Source organism: Panthera tigris, chromosome C1 (assembly GCF_018350195.1).
Source record: "Panthera tigris isolate Pti1 chromosome C1, P.tigris_Pti1_mat1.1, whole genome shotgun sequence".
In the NCBI taxonomy this organism is placed as follows: Eukaryota; Metazoa; Chordata; class Mammalia; order Carnivora; family Felidae; genus Panthera; species Panthera tigris.
In genome coordinates, this window is record NC_056667.1 from 147,443,681 (window position 1) to 147,462,705 (window position 19,025).

General features: G+C 44.4%; 1 protein-coding gene across 7 annotated transcripts in view; it reads left to right on the forward strand.

Moving 5' to 3' along the window:
- TANC1 (tetratricopeptide repeat, ankyrin repeat and coiled-coil containing 1) overlaps window positions 1-19,025 on the forward strand; it is a 238,939-nt gene that overhangs the window by 200,058 nt on the left and 19,856 nt on the right. For all 7 annotated transcript variants that reach the window (XM_042994515.1, XM_042994519.1, XM_042994522.1 and 4 more), the window contains 3 exons: window positions 3,838-4,074; window positions 5,936-6,121; window positions 9,406-9,484. In XM_042994515.1, the coding sequence (XP_042850449.1) occupies window positions 3,838-4,074; window positions 5,936-6,121; window positions 9,406-9,484 (502 nt within the window). The remainder of the gene's footprint in view (window positions 1-3,837; window positions 4,075-5,935; window positions 6,122-9,405; window positions 9,485-19,025) is intronic.

Genomic DNA, 19,025 nt, shown 5'->3' on the forward strand with positions numbered 1-19,025 from the left:
AGGAACTAGGCGTGGACTTTGGCCTGACTTCCCTTGGTGGAAAGGATCCGGTCATATTCTACATGATAGGCGATACACATTTGAAACGGTTGTGTTGCTATGAACCTCCAGTATGCTTGGAAAACTGAGACTCCAGTGTCGCTTCTGTTTTCGTGATTACATTGCTTCGCCTGTCTCCCTGGACCCCCCTTTTTAAATTTTCTTGCATTCATTAAACCCAGAAGTTTATAGATAACATTGCCATTTCCAAATGTTATCCAGGGAGAGCTTATACGGTGGTGATAATCAGGAAATTTCCATGTGGTTAGGAATAAATGTACGGGATGAACCATTAACCCCTTCCTTGAAGGCAGAGCAATGTTAGCTAGAGCTGCTGCAGCCGCTGGGCTGTAACAGTAATTAGCTTTGTGCCCAGAGCTAATCTGTGCTTTACCCCTCTGAGCTTCTGTATTCTCACCTGCCAAATGGAGGTCACAAAAGAGCCTGTCTCCTAGAGTGATCAGAAACCTCATTGAGATGTTAACACTTTTGGAAAAACACTTGGCATCTTCTGCATGGTATTAAAAAACAAAATACAGCAGAGTAAGTTTGAAGATCTAATTGGCTTTATTAAGGGATTCATGAATTGGGCACCATCCCCCCTAGCAAGTAGAGGGGCACCCTCAGGAGTTGTACAAAATGGAAGGGTTTTTTTTGTTGTTTTTTTTTAAGCTTATTATTTTGAGGGGATGGGGAGGGGCAGAGAGAGAGAGAATCCCAGGCATGCTCCACATTGCCAGCACAGAGCCCCACACAGGGCTGGCTCGAACTCCAGAACCGTGAGATCATGACCTGAGCCGAAATCAAGAGTGGGATGCTTAACTGACTGAGCCACCAAGGCACCCCAAAAATGGAAACTCTTTATAGGAAGGAGGGTGGGGCAAGAAAGTTATAAGCAGGAGTAAGGAAAGGATTATTCCAGACAAGATCACCCTCCCTCAGGGGAAAGGGCAGAGGGTCTTACTATGCACATTCTCTTTTGGTGGGTAGAGAAGGGCCCTGTGACAAATTAACTCTTTGGTGCTGACCAGAAAATTCCCTATTGATAGACTAAGACTTATCTTTGGAAGAGGTTGCAACTGCAGTCAGGTTAGGTATTAAAAGCCCCAGTTTGGTGACCGGGCCTGGCCCAAGTAACACCATTTTGGGCTTGTGGTTTTCTTTTTCACAACAGTCAAGGGAGTTGTTCTTATTAGGTTTTACCTACTTTCAGGGAGCTGAGACTTTGCTGTAGGTACCTGAGAACTTCTGGATGTGCCATTTGGTGGCTGTTAACAGGAGCTGCCTATGTCTCCCCTCAAATAAGTGGGAGATCTCCCTGCTGCTCTGTGCTAGTGATAGCAGGGGCAGGGGAAGGTGGTAGGGAGATCTGGGTTGCCAGACACCGGGGCAGAGCTCCCTACTGTGCTTGTCAGGGGCCTGGGGTCTTGTCCCTTCTGAAGATTTTACAAAAGATGACTGTGACCATGACAATATTTATTTAACACTTACGAGATGCTGAGGGCTGTGCTAAGTGCTACGTATGTGTGTGTGGCATGTTCATTTTTAATCTTCACAACAGCTCAGTGAAGTGAAACTGTTATCTCCATTTTTCAGATGAGGGAACTGAGGCCGAGGGCAGTTGAAGCGTGCCCCAAATCACACAGCTGGAGGGTGCCTGGCTCCGAGCAAGCCCATGCTTTGTAGCTGCATTTATCACCTGATGTGTTTACAGCCCTGGCTGCCAACGGCAGTCACTTGGGAGCTCTTGGTACCATGGCCAAGTCAGAATCTCCAAGGGTGGGGCTCCAGCACTGGAAACTTTCAAGCTCCCAGGTGGTTTCTGTGTGCAGCAGGGTTAAGAACTGTGGGCTGGGGGAAGAGCCACAAACCGATTGGGGGTTAAGTGGTAAAAACACCAGCAGCATTACACTGACAAAGGAAATGTTTTTTTCCAAGAAGCAGACGAAGTATTAATTAATGACAGACATCTTTAGGAAAGTTCTGCCTCTAAGCACATACCTTCCAGGTAAAGTCTTTTAAGGTGGTCGGCAAGGAAGTACTAAAAGTACACCTTCCAACGTTGTTACCAAGAGTACCTGTTGGGTAGCATGGGATGGCATTCCGCTGGGTTTTCTTAGGAGGTACCTGAAGCACAGAGAGACTGAGTAATTTTCTGAAAATCACACAGCAAGTTTAGTGGGTGGTGGATGTGGTAATCAGCAGAAAAAACAGATTATTTTCTGGGAGTCTTGTGCTGCTGACAATCCCAGAGGCACAGGAACATTTTAACATGTTCTACTTTTTCTTGTAGGAACATGTCCTGTAAAAAAAGAGTATTTGCATTTACTTTTGTCTTTGTTAGCTCACTGTTAATTATTTAATCCTGTGATTATTTCATTGCCATAAAAAATGAATTTTCTATTTTTATTTAAACAGTGATTTTTCAAAGTGTGGTCCACTGACCAACAGTATCCGTATCATCAGGGAACTATTAAAAAGCAGTCTCAGGCCTCACTCCAGACCCGCTGAATCAGAAATCTGAAAGTGGAGCTGGAGAATGTGCATTTTAAGGTTTTTTTTTCAGGGTGTTTAAAATTTTTAATTTTGGTTTTAAAAAAAAAACATAAAATTGACCATCTTAACTATTTAAAAAATTTCTTAACATTTATTTATTTATTTATTTTTGAGAGAGAGTGCGAGTAGGGGAGGGGCAAAGAGACAGAGACACAGAATCTGAAGCAGGCTCCAGGCTCTAAGCTGTCAGCACAGAGCCCAATGCGCGGGAGCTCGAACTCACGGACCATGAGATCATGACCTGAGCCAAAGTCGGATGCTTAACCGACTAAGCCAACCAGCCACCTATCATCTTAACTATTTTTTTTTTTTAATTTTTTTTCAACGTTTTTTATTTATTTTTGGGACAGAGAGAGACAGAGCATGAACGGGGGAGGGGCAGAGAGAGAGGGAGACACAGAATCGGAAACAGGCTCCAGGCTCCGAGCCATCAGCCCAGAGCCTGACGCGGGGCTCAAACTCACGGACCGCGAGATCGTGACCTGGCTGAAGTCGGACGCTTAGCCGACTGCGCCACCCAGGCGCCCCTCATCTTAACTATTTTTAAGTGCGGAATTCAGTAGCGTTAAATATATTCACATTATTGTGCAATAGCTCTCCAGAACTTTTTCCTCTCATAAAAGTAAAACACTACCCTCGTTAAAGAAAACCTTTTCACCTCCCCTCATCCTCTGGTAACCACGATTCCGCTCGTCTCTCTGAATTTCACTTCTCTATGTACCTCATGTAAGGGGTATCATACATTTGTCTTTTTGTGACTGGCTTTTTTAATTTAGCTTAATGTCCTCAAGGCTCATCCATGTTGCAGCATGTGACAGGATTTCCTCCCTTTTAAAGGCTGGATAATACTCCATTGTATATGTGCATACCGCTTCTGCTTCTCTATTCATGGGTCGAGAGACATTTTAGTTTGTTTCCATCTTTTGGGTATTGTGAATAGTGCTGCAGTGAACATGGGGGTGCAGGTATCTCTTCGAGATCCTGATTTCATTTCCATTGGATATATTCCCAGAAATGGGATTGCTAGATCTTGAAGAACCTCCACACTGTTTTCCAAGCAGCTGCCCTTTTAGTTTTCCACTATGAAGAATGTGCATTTTCAGTGCATTCGCAGATAGTACTGTTGCACACTCTAGTTTTGGAACTCCTGGATTAGAATGAGGATACTGCCTGTCTCCCCAAATGCTGTTGTGACTGACGTTTATGTGAGAATTCATCTTGTTGGGGGATATTATTCAACAGGTCAGCCGTCTCCTGATTTTGGGAGGGGCCAACGTGAACTACAGAACAGAAGTGTTAAATAATGCCCCAATCCTGTGCGTCCAGTCTCACCTTGGCCATGAGGAAGTGGTCACTCTGCTCCTGGAATTTGGTGCCTGCCTGGAGGGAATGTCAGAGAACGGCATGACCGCCCTCTGCTATGCTGCAGCTGCTGGCCATATGAAGCTGGTCTGTCTGCTGGCCAAGAAGGGGGCGAGGGTAAGCTGGTAGCATTCCCCAGTGGGGAGAGGGGGAGGATGTCTTCATAGCCTTGTTAGAATTGTCATCAGCTGGGCCAGACTCCCTTTTGTCTCTGCTTTGTCGAATTGCAACTAATAGAAATTGCCACCTAAACAGAAAGAGTGAGCTGCCTGCTTCGGTCAGGGCGTGATGGTGCCTGATGTTGGTGGTCAGGTGTGCGGCCTTGGAGAGGAGGCGTCATGTGTTTTGCTCAGAAGCTCTTAACTCCCCTTAATACTACCCATGGGGAGGCAGGACACCAAGGAGACCCTAGGCCAACAGCAGCGTGAGTAGAGGTCATCCTTTCAAAAGCCTGGAAATGGTGACCTAGAACTCCATCAATCACAGATTTTAACAGAGCACTAGATCGGTTTAAAAGACCCTATCCTATTTCATTTCATGTCTTTTTTTTTTTTTTTTTTAACAATAAAATGAGTTCCATGGGTCTTAGAAGCCATGTACTTGAGCATATGGCTGCAGGAGCTGGACAGCCCACAATCCTCATTTCTCCACCTGCCAGCTAGGATGCTGGGCACACTGTCCAGTCTGTGCCTCAGGCTTCTCATCTGTAAAATGATTATGACAACAGTATCTACCACAGGGCTGTTGTCTGAGCATTAAATAAATGTAACTATATTATTAAACAAGTTACTCTAGGACCATTAATGTTGAGAGATTAAATGAGAACAGTGCCAAGCTCACAGTAAACTCTCTTTAGGTTTGCTATAAGCATTTCTTTGGGAGAGAGGGGATGTGCTTTTGAATAAAAATAGAAATAAATTGCTGGTATTTGTCTTTATAGTTAATTAGGATATTTAAGTTTCAACAGGAAGACATTAATTAGGTTTATAGAAACTATGAGAGCCTTTTAATTTTTCCCTCAAAAATACAATATTTGGGGTAAAGGGACTTCAGCTCATGGAAGAAGGGGAATGTTGCAATTAAGCCTTCCCGGCGGGTGCATTAGTGCACATCTCCATGCCTTCATTTCTACATCTAAATGGTGGCTTAGCTTTCTGTGGAGGCTAGCAGGCCCCCTCCCCTCACCGCTAAAAGCTCTGTAGGAGGAGGCTGGGTGTCATGCAGGTGTCTCCTGCAAAGCTTCTGGGTGAGGGTGCAGAGTATCACCAGAATTTGCAAGTGAGGTGAGGGTGGACCCTGAGCTCCTCTTCCAGTCCAGTATTCCTGGGGTTAGACAGGGAATGACCCATTGTTGCTGCTTGGACCTTTAGAGGTAAGCAGCCCTTAGACACTAACTTTGTGGCCAGCTGGCCTTCCTGGCTTTGAGGCCCCACTTTACATGCTGACATGTCCTAGGTCACCTGACTGTGCATGGCCTCCTTCCCCAGTTAGAAGGCCTTCAGAGTCCCTTCCTGCCCTTTCTTGGTTATAGCTAGATTTTCCAGATCCCTGCCTTTTGCTGGCTCCCCTATTTCAATGACTAAAGAACTGCTTTATTCTCCCCAAATCCTAGCTTGTCACAGCAGATTTAGAGTGTTCTACTCACCAGCAGCGTTGGGAAGCACAGAGCTTTGGCTGAGGCTTTGGTCTGTGTCCCCACACATGTTTCCCAGAGAACTTGGAGCTTTAAGTCCTTTGCTAAAGAGACAGGAATTGAGGGTGCCTTGTGTTTGCTGGATCTACAAAGGGTTCCCTTGGCCTTAGGGCTCATTCACTACAAGGAAGTAATTCAGATGGATATTTGGTGCACTAGAGAAAGTTGCATTGGAATGTGAACACCCCACCCCCACCCCCCACCAAGCATCTGCAGTGATACTGGATTTGTTGCGCACTTCATTTGGGATGTGATACTAAACCATGACCTTCTCTTGCCCTCCAGGTGGACCACTTGGATAAGAAAGGCCAGTGCGCACTGGTGCACAGCGCACTGAGGGGCCATGGTGACATTCTCCGGTACCTGCTGACCTGTGAGTGGTCGGCAGGCCCTCCCCAGCCAGGTGCACTGAGGAAGAGCCAAGCCCTGCAGCAGGCGCTGACAGCAGCCGCCAGCATGGGCCACAGCTCGGTGAGTTGGCGCTGAGAGGACACTCTTGGGAAATTGGAAGCCATAGCCCAATATGGGTTGGGTGCTTTGTCTTTAAAAAAATTTTTTTTATGTTTATTTATTTTTGAGATAGAGAGTGTGTGCACGCGCGCGCGCACTCACACACACACACACACACACACACACACACACACACACACACACACACGGTGCGCGCACGAGCGGGGGAGGGGCAGAGAGAGACGGAGCCACAGAATCTGAAGCAGGCTCCAAGCTCTGAGCTGTCAGCACAGACCCCGACACAGGTCTTGAACTCATGAACCACGAGATCATGACCTGAGCCGAAGTCCCACGTTTAACCTGCTGAGCCACCCAGGTGCCCCTCAGGTGCTTTTTTTTAGTTATCTTAGTTGCTAGCCCATGATGCACTTAAGGAATGAAAGAAAAGGAGGATTTCAAGAAATGGAAGTTGGTTTGACCACGTGTCTAGGTCTTCTGTTGACATCCCACCCTTTGTGTGAGAGAATTCGGTGTCCAGGGTCTTGGTGCGCATGTGGACTCCTGCAGTTGGTGGGGGGGAGGGCGGGCTCTCTCTTGGCAGTATCCCAGTTTCTCCTCTGTTCCATGTTTACCCTCCAGCTCAGCTGTCTTGCACTTTTTTCTCTTTGATTCATTCTTTTGTCCTTGTGATCTTTTAAAAATAATCATGTGGAATACTAATGCTAAAATTGTTCTTGAGTATTTGAAGGATTTTTAAAAATAGGACTTCAAAGTTCTGGTAGCATGTAAGAATGCTTGTCATTCACAGTTCCTGTGCTGAAGGAAAGCTTCTTGCAGTAGCTAAATAGAGCACATATTTTTGGTAGATGTCAGTATTTCTCAGTTTGAGGATTTTTTTTTAAGTTTCTTTTTTTTAAAGTTTATTTATTTTGAGAGAGAGCGAACGAGGGAGGGGCACAGAGAGAGGGAGAGAAAGAATCCCGAGCAGTGCTGATAGCACAGAGCCCCACACCAGGTTCTGTCTCATGAACCCGGATCTTCTGATCGGAGCTGACATCAAGAGACAGAAGCTTAACCGACTGAGCCACCCAGGCGTCCCCTTAGTTTGAGGATTTAATTGTAATCTCCTGACCCATGTGTCTGAGGATTTAATAACATTTTTACCTGTTCTCTTCCACCTGTTTCTTACTCTGTATTATCTTCAAGCAATTAGAGTTGCCAGTATTTGGTAAGATTGGAACCCACAATGATTTATAGTGAATTTGGGTACAGAGCCAGCTGGCTGACTTTTTGGCATTTAAAACACAAGGGCAGACACGGACATATACACACACACACACACACGTGCATGTATGCATACATACTGAAAGCTGGCTTAAATTTGGCATTTAAAACATTAAAAGTACACATATACAATATTTAAGCCAATACAATATACTGCAACAAGTTAATTGCAGAAACATAAGAGAATGCAGCTGTCTTCTCTTAAGACAGGCATAAAAGAGATTTATAAAAATAGGAAACAATGCCAGCCAACCTCCCTATATGTTTTAGTTTTGGAAAAAATAGTAATTTCACTTAAAAAAATACATATTTCATAACAGTATGTTAAATGTTACTGTGTAATAGGTTTATTGTTTCTTTAAAAAAGAACTATAAATGTGTTTTTTAAATACTCATATACAGAGAGCATGTTAAATACACAAATAAGCAAATGGAGATGTTTTTCCTTTTTTAAAGTGCTCCCTAAATCTGCATGGGAATGCAAAGTGTGAAAAATCATCACAGGGAGGACAGTGAATGCCACATTCATATGTGACCTTTTTCTCAACTCCTGTTAAACTCAACCTGTTTCAAAGCTGGCTGGGAGGAATGCTGTGCCAAAGCAGCCTCAGCAGGGCCAGTAACTGTCTCCTAGAAAAGGGCAGGGCATGTTCACCAGAAGCCTTGAAGGGTGTATGCATTTGCTAATGCTGTTATAACAAGTGACCACAAACTCCAGTGGCTCAAACAACATTCATCTATTTTCTTACAGTTCTGGAGGCCAGAAGGCTAAAATTAACATGTCCAAAAGCCAGTGTTCCTTCTGGAAGCTCTATAGGAGAATGTTTCCTTGTTTTTTTTAGAGCTTCTAGAAGCCTTGTATTCCTTAGCTCATGGCCCTTCCTCTATGTTCAGAGTGCGTCACCTTAAAAATTTTTTTTCACATTTATTTATTTTCGAGAGAGACACACAGAGTGTGAGTGGAGGAGGGGCAGAGAGAGAGGGAGACACAGAATCCGAAGCAGGCTCCAGGCTCGGCTGTCAGTACAGAGTCCGGCATGGGGCTCGAACCCACAAACTGTGAAATCATGACCTGAGCTAAAGTCAGACACTTAACCGACTGAGCCACCTAGACGCCCCTCAAAGTGCGTCACTTTAACCTATGCTTCTGTCATTCCATCTCTTCCTCTGACCTTGACTCCTCTTGTCCCTCGTTTGAAGACAGTTGTGATTATGTCAGGTGTATATGAGATGAACACATGGGTAATTCAGGATAATCATCTCATTTCAAGATTCATAATCACACCTGCAGATTCCCTCTTGTCCTATAAGGTAACATTCACAGCTTTTGGGGATGACGATGTGATCATACTTGGGGCTATTATGCAGTTTACCCATAGGGTATGGATTGGGAGACTGGGAAATGGCTTCATTATGCTCTCCTGTTGCTGCTGTTGCATAGGGTGGATGCTGGCTCCGGGCTCACATAGTGTTCTTTCCCCACGAGCCAGCACTCTTGCCTCCATACTTGTGATCTCAGGCTCTTTTTGATGGGGAAGAAGGGAAAAGAACTAGGGAAAAGAAGAATGATGCTGTCAGTAGAAAAATCTTCTGGACAATACTATTTATTTTATTTTATTTTATTGAAAAGGTATATATTGCTTTGTTTTGCATCTTTGTGAAAAAACGGATTCACCATCTTCCTGCGATTTATGCAGAAACTGCACTTTGTATGATCTCCCGTGTCCTTTGTTGATTAGGCTGGCATATTTGGGTCATGTTGGAATTCATTAGAATTCTGAGTACCTAGTAATCCTGAACAATGTTGCTGAAATTCACTGAGGTTTTTTTATTCTTCTCAAAGTGAAAATGTGAATAGCATATGAATTATGCTTGAAAACAGTTTTCATTATATTTTGTCTCCTTGTGTAGCATGAGATAATTATGGTTAAAAAACAACACACTTTCTCCTTTGATGCATGGGATATAATAAGCACATATGGCTGTGAGAACTCATTAAATCACCTCGCCACTTCTGACAGGTGGTCCAGTGCTTGCTGGGACTGGAGAAGGAACATGAGGTAGACGTCAATGGCACCGACACGCTGTGGGGAGAAACAGGTAATTATGGTTCCACTGCTTGTAGTCTGGGCCAGCTTTCTTGATGTTTTAGCCCCCATTTTGGCCTAAGTTATCTTAAGAATTACTTGAGATACATGTTAGTCCTATTCTTATTTTATCACAAGGCATTTGAAGTTTAGAGCTTTTAAAACTTCCCAAATATGGTAAAACTTTTTTTGAAGCAAATCAGAATAGTTTTGAGTTTGACTATTAGTTCTTGCACTTCTGATGAATCTCTGTTAGAAGTACCTAAATAAGATGGTAGTTTCCGCTTTGTGGAGTCTTCTGTATCCTCCCTGACGTGGTCTTCCTATGAACAATGCACTATGAGCAGGACAGGAGCCTCACATTCAGATGAGTCAAAGTTGCTCAGCAAGGAAGGCTGCAGCCTGCCTTATAGAATGAGAGCAGGACTCCAGCCTTGCGGGGCCTCTCTCAACTCGTGAATACAAGCTGCCAGGTCCCTTTTCGCTGGCGTGGATATATGTATTTAACTGAAGTGTGGGAGGGGAGCCCCAGGTGAGTGCATCATAATGAAGATCTGAGTTGGTTATTTGTCAGATTAACACAGCTAACGCTGCTTTGAAATTTTCCATTTGACTGAATTGGTATTCAAAATATAAGACTTTAAGTTATGGGTTGTTGTTTAATAGATGTAACCAAGAGTGCTAAATGCATTTCTGGGCTGTGTCGTGTGTGTGTGTGTGTGTGTGTGTGTGTGTGTGTGTGTGCACGCGCACGCCTAGTGTACAGGCATACCTCGGAGACATTGCAGGTTTGGCTCCAGACCACCACAATAAAGCAAATATCACAATAAAGCATGTCAAATGAGTTTTTTGGTTTCCCAGTCCATAAAATGTTATATTCACACTAGACTGTAGTCTGCTAAGTGTGTAGTAGCATTATGTCGTAAAAAAAATGTACAGACCTTAATTTAAAAATATTTTTTGAGGGGCGCCTGGCTGGCTCCATCGGTTTAGCATCCAACTTCAGCTTAGGTCATGATCTCCTGGTTTGTGGGTTCGAGCCCCGTGTCAGGCTGTGTGCTGACAGCTCGGAGCCTGGAGCCTGCTTCAGACTCTGTGTTTCCCTCTCTCTCTGCCCTTCCCCCACTCATATTCTGTTTCTTTCTCTCAAAAATCAACATTAAAAAAATTTTTTTTAATACTTTTTGCAAAAAAAAAACCTGTCCTCTAAGGTTTTAGGGAGTCATAATCATTGATCCCAGGTCACCATAACAAATATAATCATGAAAAAGTTGAAATATTGCAAGAATTACCAAAACATGACACAGAGACACAAGTTAAGCAACTGCTATGAAAACAAACCTTTCTCACCTCAGGGTTACCACAGACTTTCAATTTGTAAAAAAACACAGTATATGAGAAGTACAATAAAATGAGTACAATAAAACAAGGATGGCTGCGTATGACTTCTGTTTCTGCCTGCATAGAATTATTTCCAAATGCTTCTCAATTATTCCTAACAAGCCAAATGGTAGTGTGTCGAGTTTATCAGGTAACTCATACTCAGAGTTCCCCAGCAGGAAGTACAGGCCTGCACTTCAGAGCCTCCTGGTGCCCTCTCTCTGAGGCTGCTGCCGTGTGCATGGTTTATAAAGCTAGTTTGTGGTACGTCGGGAGGGGGTGGCCTGCGCCATGGTTCCAAGGAGAGGGCAGGACCCCAAATGGGGTTCAATTATGCTTGGGCTCAACGTGCATAGATTTAAATATTAATAAATTTATTTATATATATATATTTATATACATATTATTTATATATATATATATATATATAAAATAATTTAAAATTAAATACTCTTGATTCCACAGAGTCTTTCCTCCACCCATTTAAATAGCACAGGTTGCTTTGTAATTTGGCAAAAGAAAAGTGTCCATCCACTTCCATATTGTGTTGTGGGTAGCAGACCAGGTCAGTGCATGACTCTGCTTTGTGCTGAGCCAGAACGTCTGAATCCCTGCCCTTCAATTGCCTGGTTAAATAACTTTGGACGAGTTACTTTGCCTCCTTGTCAAATGAGGTAAATAGTACCCGCTTTCTAGGATTGAGGCAAAGACTAAAGGAGATAAGGCAGTCTTGCCCAAATGAATGTACCCAGTGATAAGACACCCCCCAGCCTGACATGATTCACTTGCATCTAGAAATTCTGGTTCCTTAGTTCTGGGATGAGACTGGGACTCTTTTTTCTTGTTTTCTCAAACAAGTGTTTGAGGTGACATGGCTTCAGGGCAAGAAGAGAACGTCTGTAGAACGTTGTCTAAAGGGCCTGACTTGGGGATGGGACACGTGAGAAGTACCCATGATGGCGATGTGGCACTCACTTAGGAGAAACGGAATCTGTGATCTTTAACGTTGACTTTTTTTTTTTTTCCTGAGAAGGGCTGCCTTTGAGGGTGCTGTGTGAACATTGTTTTGTCTCTGATGACCAGTCCTGAATTTCAGTATTCTCCCCGCTCTGCTCTCCCCCGTGGGACTCTGAGGGGAGACCCCTAAGAGAAACAACAGCTCTCCCATCAGCCTTGATGAGAAGATGAGTAATGTTTCAGCCAGTGTCTTCCAAAGGCTGGTGCCCCGCGCTCAGATCACTCTGCAGCCTGAGAAGCAGCTCACGCTCTTCCTCGGGCATTAGGGGAAATTTCATCAGCCAAAAGTTTGAGAGACTTTTTAAAACTAAATTTAAACCAAAGAAAAAGCTAAGCACTGTTTCTCAGGCTCAGGGGGACCCTGTGACTGTATGTAGACTGTGTGTCAATAAAACCAGTCTTGCCTTTGCTCCATTTTTCTCCTTGGTATCTTTCTCCTGTGTTCCTTCAAAAATGACCATTAATGTCTCCTACCCCAGGTCCTCCCAATTCCAGGTCTGTGCTTGTCAAAAGAATACTTTGGAATCTCGCAGAGGATATTTTAGATGAGGGCACATCTGCACGTGTCCAGATTGGGTGGTCTGTGTTTGGGATTGGCCACGAAGTGTCTACAGTACCTGACCCCGAATGCCTTCTGGAACAGAAGGCCCTGGTAACGATAGCATGCGTGTGTGGGTCCACTCCTGTTCCTTGTTCTTACCAAGCAGCAACCAGGCAGGTCCCCAGACTGTGTGGACTGCCCCACTGTGTGCACTGTTTCTCTTTGCTGGGACCCTCGGAAGTAAAAGCAGTTATTTTGCTTCCTGGTTTTGTTTGGTCCTATTCCTGGGTGTGGTCAGTGGTGTTCTGTGTCTAAAGCACCAAGTGTGAAGCTTGTCTGTCTCCAGCCACAGCCCAGGGGCAGGATCCTGTGAGTGAGCCTGTCAGGGGTGTGGGAAGATGACAGAAAAACTGGAAGCATCGTATGAATAAAGTGGTTCAGTATTTCTCTTTGAACCCTTGTAGAAGCTTATACAGGTCTGTTGAGTATACATTTAGTTTGAACAGCTTGGCTTTAAAATACCAGCTGATGGGGTAACCAGGGAGGGTCTCCTTGGTCTGTTTTTGGCTCCCCTTCCCATTCTATTTCTGTGCACTGACACCCCCCTGTTTGCAGATGCAGCTACCTGTCCTTCTCTCACAGCCAGTTCTAGAAGTGGGAGGGCTAAATCTGTGCACAAAATCCTTCCCCACTTTTCTGCCAGAAGAGACCCTTGTGCTCCCTGTGTATCTCCTTTATATTGCAAAAATGTCATTTTTATGCCTTTTGCTGACTAGAAGTTGCATGTCACTGGTGACAGGTGATGACAGCTGACAGCCAGAGAGGAGGGAACACAGGGAACAACAGACCCATAGAGACCCCTGGTCACTCAGGCCAGTCCCTGTGGGGTTGGTGGGAGTAGGGACAGTCCTATGCCTTCTGTACCCTGAGCATCTCCCTGCTGATGACCTAGAGTCCTCAAATGTCATCACAGAAGAGGATGGTTCCTATCTTAGCATTATTATTTTTTTTAATCTTTATTTTTGAGAGCGAGAGAGTGGGGGGGGGCAGAAAGAGGGAGACAGAGGATCCAAAGCTGTCTCCACACTAACAGCAGAGAGCCCGAGGTGGGGCTTGAACCCACAAACCATGAGGTCATGACCTGAGCCAAAGTCTGACACTTAACGGGACAAGACACCCAGGTGCCCGTGGTTTCTATCTTGAGTTTTAAGAGACAAGAAAGTATAACAGATTTTAAAGATGCTCATCTAAAATAATAACAATATTTAATTTGGAGGTTTATTGTAGTAAACCCACAGTTTTTAGAAAACTTAAAGGATATCTCTACTGGTTTTAGAGAATAGAGAGCTTAACTTATGTAGGTCTCCCTTTCACCAGCATCTGGGGCCATTTGCTTTTCCTGTCTGGTTGCTATTTATAGGGTCCAGCCCTTGGAAAACCTGCTGTGTAGTCTGGTAGCTTCTTAGCACTTCCCCTCCGGTGGAAGAAGTGGTAGGACTTGTCAGAAAGCACCAAGCCACCGAGGAGGGGGCTGCTGACGCGTGAGGCCACCCACAGCTCTGCCCTCCAGGCTGTGGAGCCCCTTTGCTCCATGACATTCCCAGGCGTGGCCAGGCCATCTCAGGGCCCTGCTTCCAGGGCGGCCTGGAAGATGACAAGAACCCATCAGATGCTTGTGTTATCTCTGTTTCAGGCATTCCTCAGCCATGACAAGTAATCGCTCCCACGAAGTCCCGGCCTAAGTTACTGTTTCCATATCCATGTTTGTTGTGGATTAGCCCAAACTGAAATGATCAGAGATGCCTAACTGGTGACCTCATGCTGTTGCAAATTGTCAGAGGAACTGTGTTTCCAAGCTGCAGGCAACTCTCAAGTCTGTGAGCCTACTGTCTGTGTTTCTGGTCGGAATTTCTTATTCTTTATAGGGAGATAGAGGCTCTTCTATGTTAGCATTTGCCATTTTATGTGCAGATGTGCCTGTCTGGTAAGCAGGGCCTTCCCCAGCCGTGACTCTTTTGGGTCACTTTACAGTTGACCATTTATAAATTTGATTATTGATGTTGGTTTGGTCAGAGGTGGGTTTTCCCAAATGGTAGGCTTTAGGAGAGCAGAAATTTTCCTGTCTCTTGTGGTTACCTGTGTGAACAGCAACTATTTAATCTAGTATTGTCTAACCAAACCTCCTGTGATGTTGGAAATGTACTCTGTGCCCTGAAACCTGGTAGCCACTAGATACTGGCCTTTTGGGTGCTTGTCACATGGGTGTTGGCTGAGTGAACAAGTGGGTTTAAAGAAAACAAAACCAGGGGTGCCTGAGCGGCTCAGTCCATTAAGCATCTAACTTTGGCTCAGGTCATGATGCTATGGTTTGTGGGTTCAAGCCCCGCATCAGGCTCTGTGCCAACAGCCAGAGCCTGGAGCCTACTTTGGATTCTCTCTGCCCCTCCCCCACTCACACTCTGTCTCTCTCTCTTTCTCTCTCTCAAAAAAAAAAAAAAGTTAAAAAAATTTTTTAAAAAACATACAGTCTTCGGGCAAGTAACATTAACCTTGCAGAATAATTTGGGAGAAATTTTGTTGTTGGGGTGGGGAGGGGTAAGGAGCCTGGTGGCTCATAAGGCACTAATCTTCTGGTTTCCTTGTGTCTGTCATAGCAGAGACCGTGTCCTGCTGGATTCCAGGCTGGCTTAGAAACTCTTGTCTGAGTCACTGGTGCCGCAGGTGTGCTGAGGGTGTAGTTGGGTGCTGGATCGCACCTTTGGGGACATAGCTGTTAACAACCAGACGTGGTGTGGGCATGGCTGATAGCACAGAGTGGCCTGTGCCAGCCCATGCTTAATGTCCCCCTCCCTGCACTGCCAGCCCAACTGCTCACCCTAGATGTGCTGTGTCCTCATACTGTTGTTCCCTGGGAAGTCCTTCTTACTGCTCGCTGGCTGGTCTGTCAGCAGGCCTGGGGCCCTGGGCTTCATGCCCAGACAGGATGCTGTCATGCCCATGGGCTGACTGCTCCCAGGGCTCCCCTGCCCTAATTTCTGCAAGGGGATGATGCTCTGTCAGGGGGAGTGAGAAGTCTGGCTGAAATACCTCCTCTAAAGTGTCTTTTATGTTGCTCATGCTATTGCAGTTGGCAAAATACTTTAGTTGGCTAGTTAGTACTTCCTAAAGAAGTTTAGTCATTGTAAATACCATGGTTTTTTAATGTCAAAGTTATTTAAAACCCCTTAGTTTCCTCTCTAAGAAGAGCAGAATCTACTTCACTGTAAATTGAGTAGATTATTCAGCTCCATGGCCCTCCCTTTTCCTAGCAGGTGGGGGCAGTTTAGTTCTACATGTGTATTAATCAAAGTTCACTATTTTCTTAATTCTGGACAGAATTCTGGGTAGGACCTCGCTGCCTCTGGACCTTGAATCTGAGGCCTGGCCCTGTCAGCTGGGCCCATCTTGGAGGAGGGTGGTGCTCACACTAATTTCCTTACTGGACCGTGCAGCCGGGGTAATGAGTCGTATTGCATCCTTGATGTTGCCCTCTTGTCTCCATGGAACTGCTTTAATTTCCCACTCTGTGGTTCTGCCCACCCTCCCAGAGGTGGGGTGTCCTTCAGCTCTGAATTGCAGGTGGACCCAGGCCATGGACGGCTGAGCCTATCACACTCAAAGCTGCCACAGAATATGGTGCATGCACCCCAGGAAACAGGATGACTTATTGTTGGTTGAAAAATGACCCTTTGGTCAGATTTTACTTTGCTTTTTTAGAGAGAGGAGGGCTATCACATGGTAACAATTTAAAGCAAATTTAATACTTACTCCAGTAAGTATTGACTTTGGCATTCAGACTACATTCTGAGATGTATGGGCATCTCAGAACAGATTTTCAGATGAGAGACTGGAAGAAAAAGCATTTGTCCATTGCTTTTTGGGGCATGTGGAGAACTTTTATGTTAAGGAATTTGCTAAACGTATCCTGCTGAGGAAAGCAAAGTGACTTATTATTGTATCCTAGGATATTCAATTTTTGGAGATCCTCTGTATCTCACCAGTGCTGTTGTTGGAAAATCCTTGTCAAGGCATCCCTTCTTCTACTGGTGTTTAAGAAAGTATCTAAGATGAGTAGAAATCCAGGTTTTGCCAATCCAAACAAAAGTAGTTCTTGATTGTCTTTGACCTCAAAACATGACAGAGGGGTAATCCAGGACCCTAGAGGATGTGAGGGAGGGGATAACTCAGGATGAGGATGGTAATACAGGATCCTGGAGGATATGGGAGAGGGGGTAGCTCAGGACCTGGAAGGGAAGGGGAAGGGGTGCAGAAGGGGTGGGGTAACCTAGGACCCTGTAAGGGGAAGAACAAAGTGGGGGAATGTAGGGAGGAGGGGCTAACCCAGGCTCTGCAAGAAGGGAGATGGGCGTGAAGGTCACCCTCAAGTAGAGACAGATTTGGGGGTAAGAACTAAGGGGGCTGGGTTTGTCTGCACCCTGTCTTTTTACTGTTGTGGCAGACCGCTGAGGTTTGCACCACCCATCCCCACCTCGCTGCCCTGGCGTAGGTGTGCTATGGAGAGCCATTCCTCTCTGCTGACAAGACAGCAGAGATCAGCTGACTTGTGTGTGCCTGCCCTGCAGGACAGGTTGGCGTGGGGCGGGGGCAAGAAGTGGGGCAAGTTGAAAACCCACAGAGTGCATCTCGCTGCAAATGAACCGGTAACCTGGCCACGTACCTACTGGAACTCTGTTCATGGTGCTTTTGCTGTGCATAGAGTCCATCCTTCTTGTGTTAATTCCCTACTGTTCCTTAAAAGACAACAGATGCCTTTGGCATTAAAAACTTGTACTCATCTACATATAAGTAGCTTAGAGCACCTTTACCTACAAACACTGTTGCTTGTTATTTCAGTCACTCCTGGAAGAACTATGTATGGTTCATCTGCACTTCCTCAGAAAAATCATAATTGTTTCTTTCAAATTCTTATTGAAGTGTTTGGATCCTTCCTTCCTTCCATCCTCTGGGCTGAATGTGAACTTGCATAGAGTGTATCTGTGGAAATACCCTCTTTAACCCTGACCCCTTGCATGGAGTCCTGCACGTAACTGTCCTCCTTCGGGCATGCTCAGCCCTTTAAGGAGAGAAGGAAGAACCACACATTACATATGCTTTAAATAACGTGGTGTGTAAGAGGGTCTATCAAAAATGTGAGCATTCTCATCACACTTTAGAAATGACAGCTGTGAAAAGCTGTGTTCTGATTTTTTTTTTAGGACAAAGTCTGTATGAAATGTGATTTATGTTGTCCGTGTTTTAGGAAATTGTTCCTAAATTGAATTTGTTATTTATAGTACATATTATTCCTCAAAGGATTTACAGAGACTTATTTGAAATAATACATAAAAGAATAGGGAAAAAAAAATGTCAGAAATAGGACACAAGAATTTGCACAGATATTCCTGCTCCTGTGTCCTAAATGTTCATTAGATTGAGCTGTTTTGGTCTTAGGATACCATGTGACCAGAGTTGGAAGGGAACATAATCATTGTAGATTATTCTTATTGTCTGTGGGAGAAGGCTTAACAGTTCTTCAGGAGAAGAAAAGTGTTTTCTGGTACTCTTATCTAAAACAACATTCATAGTCTGATTAGTTGGACACATATATATTTTTTAAGAGAGTGTGCATGCACGAGTGTGTGGTGTGGTGGGAGGGGCAAGGAGGGGTGGAGAGAGAGGGAAAGAGTATCTATCCCAAGCAGGCTCCATGCACAGCACAGAGCCCAGTGCAGGGTTTGATCCCACAACGCCGGGATCATGAGCTGAGCCCAAATCAAGAGTCAGACACTTAACCAACTGGGCCACCCTGGTGCCCCTAGTTGGATATTTTTCAGGGGAACCTCCCAGAGGCAACAACATAGGAGTTAGGATCTCCAACTTCAATCCTACCTCTGCCTCCCACTAACTGTGTGACCTTAGACAAGTTGATTAACTTCTCTGGGCCTTATTTTCCTCATCTATAAAACCAGGATGAGCAATACTTACCTCATAAAAGTTAGTTGTATATTAAATGAATTTGTGAACTTAAAGGGCCATGAAGTGTCAGTGTAGAAAGCATTTTATAGGTATCATGATATAATATTAAAATATGTTAGGATTTTCCTGTTTTGATTGAGAGCATGAATCCAGGTTCATTCATTCAGCTGTTTGGATTTAATTCCTGAATGATATTGATTGGCTGTGGGTTCGGGGAAAATCATGTAACTCTTGTGACTCAATTCCTTCACCTCAATAAAATGGACAGTCACTGAATTCAAAGGATTCTTATCAAGATTAAATAAAAATTCACCCATAGTATTTTAGCCAGAGCTTGGCAGTTGTTAAGTGTTCAACAGATGCAGTATGCTGCTAGGGTTGTGATAAATTAGTATTAATTATTGAATGTTACTTAGTTATACTATACATTTGGTCTGGATAGATTATTGAAATGGATGTTTAAGTGATAGAACCTTAGTTTGCAGTTACTTTACAGAAACGAAGGACAACAATGACTTTTGGTTACATGCGAAGTCCTGTTTAGTGGCAATTATAAATTTTATTTCTGTAATGAATTCCTTGGCAATTTGAGGTTCATGTT